The 8,875-nt window shown below is 43.2% G+C and overlaps 1 protein-coding gene across 2 annotated transcripts in view; it reads left to right on the forward strand.

Annotated features, from left to right (window-relative positions):
• The window catches only part of PGBD5 (piggyBac transposable element derived 5), a 64,844-nt gene that overhangs the window by 54,663 nt on the left and 1,306 nt on the right, over positions 1–8,875 (forward strand). The window contains exons 5-6 of one of the 2 annotated variants that reach the window (XM_074896720.1): positions 1,846–2,043; positions 8,384–8,489. In XM_074896720.1, the coding sequence (XP_074752821.1) occupies positions 1,846–2,043; positions 8,384–8,489 (304 nt within the window). The remainder of the gene's footprint in view (positions 1–1,845; positions 2,044–8,383; positions 8,490–8,875) is intronic. The other variant, XM_074896721.1, reaches the window with a different exon arrangement.

Consider the following 8,875-nt stretch of genomic DNA (forward strand, 5'->3'; position numbering starts at 1 on the left):
TCTGTGTTAATGCCAAAGTTTACAGGTATGTGACCTACACCATTTGTGTACTTCTTAGCAAGACAAGAAATGAAAAAAAACCCCAAAACCTTCAACTGGAGATGCAGTTCCTCCTATATTGATTGTAAGCCTGTTGCCACTAGATTTTTTTGCGTTGCCTTTTGTAAAAGTAACTTAAGGATTTCCAGGGACTGATTAATTAGTTAGAAATAACCAGTGGAGTGCAGATTTCCTCCTTCAGAATGAAGTTGACCCATTGCTGTGTTGGTTGACCTTCTTCTGACATGGATGTCTTAAATTTCTGATGGAAGAGCTTCAGCTCCTTGTAGACCTGCCCACGGCAACTAGACCTATTAATGAGTATTAGCAATTATTATATTAGTATTCCTGTAGTATCTGTGAGCTGTTGAGGGATGCTCAGAATGCCAGGCTCTATATGAACCAAGGACAAAGGCTGCACCTGCACTCAAGAGTTTAGGTCATTCCAGAAAGACAGTCAGAAGTGGAAACCCAAGAACAGAGGTACTCAGGGGAAGCCAGACACTGTAGTCTGACTGAACATTTCTCCTGAGAGGCTATCCAGTTATCCAATATGCAAAATTCAGCATGATGAAAAATTCGATCAAGCAGACTTAGCTGACAGATGAGCTTTAAACTACCACAAGCCTCTGCTGCCATATGAAAGATGTGCACAGATGTCACCTGCTTCCATGCCCATGGCTTTATTTCCATTCAGGTGGGTTAACACAAAACCTAGGGAAACTGAGGAAATTTCCATCCAAGATTTCCTTGAGTTCAGTTAATTTGATCAAGACTATCTGCTTCTCTTGGACTAACAGAAACAGGCCATTATTATTTCACAGCCTAATGCCAGATTCAAGCATTGTCATTATTATGTTGTTTCCGAATCTTGTTTGTGCCCACCTGGCTGCATTGAGATGTGTTTTATGGTGTTAGATTTAATTCGTTGCCTCTTTCACATATGAAAAGGCCAAGAAGCTGTGAGAAGCAGAATGTGTTGCTTGTGGAGCCTCTGATGTCTGTGCAGGGCAAGATGAGTGCTCACTCAACTAGGACACTGGTTTATCTCCTTTCCCTAAAATCTATTTTCATTGAATCTATATTTCTATATTCTCTGTCCTTCTGGCACATGTGTGTTTAATTCAGCTGGTGGTTTCAGTGGTTCTTAATTGCTGAAGCAGCGCTTCCTTAACAAATCTGATGCAGGTGCAAGGACTAGTGAGCTGAAAATGAAGAGCTGGGCAGCAAGGTGAAACAGTAGATTAAACCAGAGTTTCAGCTATGTGTATTGTGATTGAAAGCATGAGCGTCATGTAGGAGAATTTATTTCAGTTAACATCTAAGATGCTATAGCTTTCCCTACTTCCCTGCTCCCTCCACAATTTATTCTCTTATTTAAACATCAAATACTCTCATGGATTATAAATTCTGATTCGTTCCGTAGTGCATATCACCATTAGGGTCTTTTTAGTCCAATTTTAAACATGTTATGAAGACTGTTAGACAGATAATAGATGTAATCGTTGGGAAGATACCCTGAATTCTTCTCCTTGTCACTTCATCATGACTGTGCAGGAGGTATCAATACATTTCATCAAGAGAGCAGGCTTTCTGTGCTTGTCTCGGTTTCTAAAGTCATTCATGTACGACACAAATCTTTGGTATTGCAGGAGAAGGCCAGTTGGCTAACATATCTGTTGGACTAGAAAGTTGTAGGACAAGCTCTTCCTCTAGTCTGGTTGATCAGACTTGCTCCACTGCTCTTGCTTTCTGGGTCCATGCAATGACTTGCTGATAAGGAGCGGGTTTTTTTTTCACATGCAGAGATTTACTGCTGCGGTTTGCTGAGCACCAGGAAGAGTGACTGCACAGGCCTACCTCCATCCATGCTGAACAATCCTGAAACTCCCCAGTCCAGAGGACAGTACAGAATAAGAATGAAGGGAAACATGTCCTTGATCTGCTGGTACAATAAAGGGCACTTTCGTTTTCTGACCAATGCCTATTCACCGGTTCAACAAGGTAAGCAACATTCCTACTGCTCGTGTTGAAAGTGCACATGCTTAATGTGACAGGGCAAAATGTGTCACTGAGTTTGATAATAAGCCTGAACAAAAATGCTTGGTCATAATATTCTAGATAAACAGGAGCAGTAGTGATTACTTCCCTTTTGTGTCTTCTTACAGCTATTCTTGTTTCCTATACAGAGGTTAAAATCCTACTGCTAATGCAGCCTCCTTTGCCTGAGCTTGTGGCATCATGATGCACTCAGAACTCCCAGCAGATCCTACAGTTAATTTATCCAGTAAAAACTTAGTCACAAACAAATGTCTTTTTGCCAGAAGTATATGATTAAGGCTTCCTGTTCTATGTTAAATTGATTTTAGCAGTTGATGAAAAGAAACCAAAACAGATAACTTGTATAGTTGAAATAATTGCAAAGAACTTCTTGACACTGAAATCTTTTCCTTTTCAAAAGTATACAGGTAGTTTTAAGAAGATTTGAAAACTTCTGTAACGTGCAGTGTGATTAGGTAACTCTTTGAAACTCATCTTTCAGTGAAAATATTGTTTCAGTTTATTTCCATTTTTATTGTTCAAATTTATATATAACTGCCTGAGACAAATAAGAATAACCTAAACCTTTAAAAGTAAAGCCACCAATTCAGAGTCGTCTTGTAAACTTATGTTCTGAATCCTGAGTGACTCTCACATCCTGAGTGACACTCTCAGGCTAGAGAAGCAAAGTTAAGGCTTTGAATTACTGTATGGTGAGCTGAGAATTTGACTTAGTGTGTCATTCAGTGCCTTGCAAGGAGGCTCATTACCTTATCAAGGCATGGCTGATCCTGAGAAATTCTGCTGGTGACTCAGGGACTGGTGTCTGAGCACAAATGCTGAAAATATGTGTGTGAGGAAAATAGGACACTTTGGGAACCCTTCTGAAACCAGTCCCTGGAGAAGCATTGCACCCCATGAGGGGCATTTGCCATCAGGATTTGTGCTGTTTCCCTTGTGCACTTTGCTGGATTTAGATTATTCAGCTGCATTAACTGAACAAGGGTTATCACAACATGTCACCTGTGTTCTATAGGCTAGCCCAGCCCATTTGGTTATAATTAATAAATTTTACTATAAAAATACTCTGTAAACATCAGTGTTAACTGCCCCATTAAAAGAGGGAGCAAAAGCAGACTCTGCTCTGGCAACATCCTTTACAAGCAGTGCACAGCAGTGTGATCTGTTGTGCTTGTGATTGACCTTGGGTCTGTTTTGGCAAAGATGGGATTGTAGGTTGCATGTGTGAGGTAGTTTAACGTCCACTGATTAGGACCCATGTGTGTGATGGGCAAGACCTGCCCAACACATCGTTCCCCAACTGCTGTCTGGGACAGTTGACATAGTTCACAGTGAATCAGAGCAGAAAACGGAGACTGGCTTTTTAAAGAGTGGTGCTGGGGTGAAGAGAGTCTCTAGTGGAGAACTGGGAACAGATGGAGACTCAGTAGGAAGGCAGGAGACCAGATTGCCTTGCCTCTCATTTGGCATCTCCAAAGTCAGTGCAGCGAAGCTAGTTTAAACCAACTTGAAGGTGGACTGCCAAAGTGTCCTCTAAGGCATGTAAACATAGAGGAAGAAGAGGAGGAATCTATGCTCCTTGTAGCACAGACCTGCTGAACATCTGTGTTAGGTGGGAGAGGAGGTGGTAATAAAGGGGAATTAAACCCAGGCAGGGTAGGTGGACAGAGACTGGTGCCAGTGGGATCGCCTGACAATGCATGGTGCGTGTTTGTACTTGGTTGAGTATAAATGTTGACAGGGGCGGAGGAGGCCGTGAAGAGAAAAACTTAAAAACAGAAGTCAAGAGATGATCAAAACAAAACTTAGGATGAGACTAAGAGATAGATGTAGCTAATAATGAGCTATTTATTGCAATTTAAAGAAAAGTTGAGAAGATAAATCTCGCCTGTACTCAGAGTGCAAATCCCACCCAAGCCAGAGGCACCAGGAGGGCAGTACACTTGTCAGAGCTGATCTATGAATACTATTCTTAGATGCAGCAGGTTATTTATTATGCATGTTTTGAACCAGTGTGTCATGATACATCATCTCAGATACTAAAGGATGAGTCTTATTCCTTTAGTCTTGCAAAAATGACCTGCTTACTCTGCTATTAATTATAAAGTTTCTGCCTATAACAAAATTCAGTGGGGTTTTTAATTTCCCTTAAGCTTTAACTTGAGTTTACTGTATTCCTTGTGCCCGTATTGCAGAAGAACTGAGAAACCAAAAGAGATTGGAACCCCCAGAGAGTAAAAAGTTACCCTTATTCTAAAGCAGGTGATGTATGTGCTGGCCCAAACCTCCCCATCTGTGAGATAAGGCTGCATTTTTGTTTTTCCACTCTAGTTCTGGTTCCCAGTTTTGCAGTATCTCCACTACTATGTTTGAGAAATAACTACATTCTTCTCTATTTTTCATATGAAGCAGAATGGAGCAGGAAGCAACCTCACTTGATGCATAGCAGAATGACCAGAATGACATCTTTAGCAAAAACTCATTGAACCCAAGATCTTTTTAAGAAGTAGCTTCTTTGTGAGGAGAGTTGTAACAGCTGCTCTTCACCAACCAGCTCTACTAAACAGACAATAGCTAAGGATAGAAAAAAGGCAAGGACTAAAGAGCTGCAAATGGCTTGTTGACATCTCACAAGTGACTTGAGAGAAGATGGGAGATGTTGTGGAGGCATCACAATTGTGTGAAGCAGTTGTGTAAGTCCTTCTGTGGTTCTTAGCCCAAGAGAACCTGGAGTGAGGAATGTTTGGTGACAGTCTAGTTTTCTGAAAATGTCATTTTGGGAGATTGGGCCAGGATTGGAAAGTCTGGGGAAAGAAGCATAGTGTTAAAAAGTATGTTTCGGGACAGGGATGCTTAGGGTTTTAACTTTAAATTTCCATGTATCCTTTGTGAGACTGCATTCAGGGAGTTGTGTCCAAGTATGGTAACAGTGGGGATGGGGCCGGAGGACTCTTACGGGAAGACCTTGTACAATGCTGACTGTCTGCAATTCTGATTAAGAACTGTAACAAATCTAAGTCCTGATAAAAAGCCATATAGCACTTGGATCATGCAGTGCCCCCTCTCTTATATCATGTTACGCAATCTCAGTGTTTGCCAAGGTGGATGCAACTGCCAGTATTGCTGAGCCTCCATTTTTAAAAACATGATTCTAGCTCCTAAAATTACATGTTGGCTTAGAATAAGTGTTTTGAGGAAACAAACATATGTGCACCTTCGTTTTTCTGCTTCTTTCATTTGGGATGGTATTTCCCAAGCTTTGCTTGACAAGCATAAAGCTTAAAAACTTTTTTAAAAAATAAAACCCCCAAAACTAAAAGCTGATGCCTGTCCACAGTGGTGGCATGGAGGCTGGCAGCCGGACCCACCGACACTGTGTTCCCTGTAGTGCTGCCAGGGATGGGAGCACAGTGATGCTGGAGGAGGACCAGGAGGGGAAATAGCTCATTGGAAGTGCGGGTGAGTCAGCTGGCTGGAGACTGCTTGTCAGAGACCTGCAGCTAGGAATGACCCAGCTCTGGCAGTTGTCTTCCCTGGAGAGGTGGTCTATGGCTACAAAACAAACCTAGGAAAGGCTATAAGAATAATGTGCCTGTAAAGCTATTTATATTCTTAAAACAAAGGAATGTTACGTGGAATATAATAGAAAGTGAGAGGGAGTATATGGTGCCCACATTGCTGCTACCGAAATGCTTTTTTTTTTTAAGGATTGTGAATACAAAGCAGATTGTAAAGGAAATATAAATCCTCCAAAGAGAAGGAGAAAGAAGGGGACTTTTTTGTAAAACACTGGCACCAGGAACATATTTACCCTTTCCTAACCTGCCCAGGTGGGATGGCAAGTGATTTTGCAGCACTGATGCATCAGGCTGGTGATATATCAGCCTGTTTTAGCTCATGCTGGCCAGAATTTTGTTGAACTCATTAAAAGGATCAAAAAAGCACTATAATATTTTTTTTTAATGTAATGAAGGATTTATTTATTTGACTGGTTTTTTTCCTCTCCCCTTGGGCTACATTTATACCCAGCTTGGGGAAGCAGAGGTGAAAGGAGAGTGTATTGAACAATTTAGAGGTGATATCATTTTGGACTCTTGAAAAATCAGACTTTAAAGGCCCCAAATAAATTGCTGCATGGCTCAGCTGTAACATGACATTTAGTATGTGTCATAAGTCTTGCTTCAAAATAGAGCCTGTCAGCTAGGACAGCACAGGGGCTTGACAGAGATAATGGATGGTATGAGACTTCCAGCTGAAGGAATGAAATGGTGAAATCTGTAATGAAAACGTGAGGAGCATTTTAGGGATGGTTGTAAAAGAGTTGGCAGGAGGAAGGCAATAAGAGTTTGAAGGCTTCAGAAATGAGAAAGCCCAGAATTGTACCTATACTGAAACAATGCTGAGAAAGGATGCAACCAAGTCTGTGCTTCTCTAGACATGGAGAAAAATAATGTTGTGCCTGGGAGAGAGTAGGGATCCTCACTAGATGGTGTGCCATAGACATGGAGCAAGGGGTGATCCATACCTTTGAGAGCTGACCATCAAACCCTAAGTGGACATAAAGTCAAAAGTTAAGGAACAGACTCCTGTACTATAAGTTTGTTTAATTCATTCTTCCCTCTTACAAGGAGCTTCCCCTGGATGGGGAAAACATGGAGGTCAGGAGCAGTAAATCAGAGAAGAGCTATGGGAGTTTCTTGGGAGAGCGTTGGACTCGTAAATATTGCTGTAGTATTGGAGGAGGCCAGGTCAAATATGCACCATGTGAAGGAATGGGGCCCATTCTTGGAGTAACCTGCTCTGGGTACCACATGTCTGTCTATGCAGGCACTGGTTGGTAGATAGTGGCAGGTGACAGATTTCTGCAGTAGGCAGGATAATCATCCCCTGTGATGAGCTGAATTATCTAGCCAGCTGACCAGGAAGGGCAGGAATCACAGAATCATGTAGGTTGGAAAATACCTTGTAGATCATCCAGTCCAACCATTAACCTAACACTGACAGTTCCCAACTACACCAGATCCCTCAGCGCTAAGACAACCCAACTCTTAAACACCTCCAGGGATGGGGACTCCACCACCTCCCTGGGCAGCCCATTCCAACGCCTAACAACCCCTTCTGGAAAGAAATGCTTCCTAAAACCCAGTCTAAACTTTCCCTGGCGCAACTTGAGGCCATTACCTCTTGTCCTATCACTTGTCATCTGGTTCAAGAGACTCATCCCCAGCTCTCTGCAACCTCCTTTCAGGGAGCTGTAGAGGGCGATGAGGTCTCCCCTCAGCCTCCTCTTCTCCAGACTAAACACCCCCAGTTCCCTCAGCCGCTCCCCGTACGACCTGTGCTCCAGACCCTGCACCAGCTCCGTTGCCCTTCTCTGGACATGCTCGAGTCATTCAATGTCTTTTTTGTAGTGAGGGGCCCAAAACTGAACACAGGAATCGAGGGGCGGCCTCACCAGTACCGAGTCCAGGGGTCAGATTCCTTCCCTGTCCCTGCTGGCCACGCTATTGCTGACACAAGCCAGGATGCCATTGGCCTTCTTGGCCCCCTGGGCACACTGCTGGCTCCTGTTCAGCCGGCTGTCAATCAGCACCCCCAGGTCCCTCTCTGACTGGCAGCTCTCCAGCCACTCCTCCCCCAGCCTGTAGCGCTGCTGGGGGTTGTTGTGGCCCAAGGGCAGCCCCCGGCATTTGGCCTTATTGAAACTCCTCCAGTTGGCCTCAGGCCATGGCTCCAGCCTGTCCAGGTCTCTCTGCAGAGCCTCCCTACCCTCGAGCAGATCAACACTCCCACCCAACTTGGTGTCATCTGCAACTTCCTGAGGGTGCAGAAACATCCCTTGCAGTCAGAGAAATGTGTACTTAGCTCCACTGAGCAACATAAGTATACATCTGAGCTCTGGCTCCCCACAGCAGTGAATCAGGCTGCTTCTCATTTCAAAGATACTGTGGTTGTGGCTCCTTCAACTCACCCGCCAGCATCACCTCTGTCTTGACTGTGTTTAGCCAGTTGGCTGCTTCTTGTATTTTCTTTTCTTTGTCAATTAGCACCCAGTGGAGTGGAGGTACTGTTGCTTTTGGCCCCCAAGGGTGGAGATAAGCTGTTCAGTGCATGACTAATGGAAAAAAACCTAAGACATTAGCATCTCTGACAGATAACTTCCCAGCTTTAGGTCAGAAACTGCCAACAAGTTTTATTTTATAATAAACCATATATAGAAACTGTATCTTTTTGCTAGATATATGATATGGATTTAAAACTGTTGTGTTTCTAATTGATGCAGGAGTTATAATTAAGAGAAAAAGTGGAGAAATTCCATGCCCATTGGCAGTTGAAGCCTTTGCTGCTCACCTTAGCTATATCTGCAAATATGACGACAAATACAGCAAGTAAGTAAGAATATGCGTGTGTGTGTGTGTGCGCGTGTATTTCTTTCTTTCATTCTTTGTTGCAGCAATATTTGAATTCTCCGTGGTGAGCTGCAACTGAGGGGCCAATCCTGCTTTCACAGAATTTATCTCTGAGAAAAATCCTGTTTCAGTCAAAGATTTGAAGCTGGCTCTGCACAAGGGCAAGAGCTGCATTGCTATCTACTCATCCACCAGTCAAAAACCCCTTGAGACTTAACATTCTTAGAATCTTGCAGATGACTTCTAAGAAGCTGGGAAGATGAGTCAGCAGGCTGATGTTCTTGTCCACATCAAGTTGAAGGCTAAATAGAGAATTCAACAGAGATCTACCAGTCCCACAAGTCTTTCAGGCTAGCTCAGCTCTC

This window comes from Athene noctua, chromosome 1, assembly GCF_965140245.1.
Source record: "Athene noctua chromosome 1, bAthNoc1.hap1.1, whole genome shotgun sequence".
In the NCBI taxonomy this organism is placed as follows: domain Eukaryota; kingdom Metazoa; phylum Chordata; class Aves; order Strigiformes; family Strigidae; genus Athene; species Athene noctua.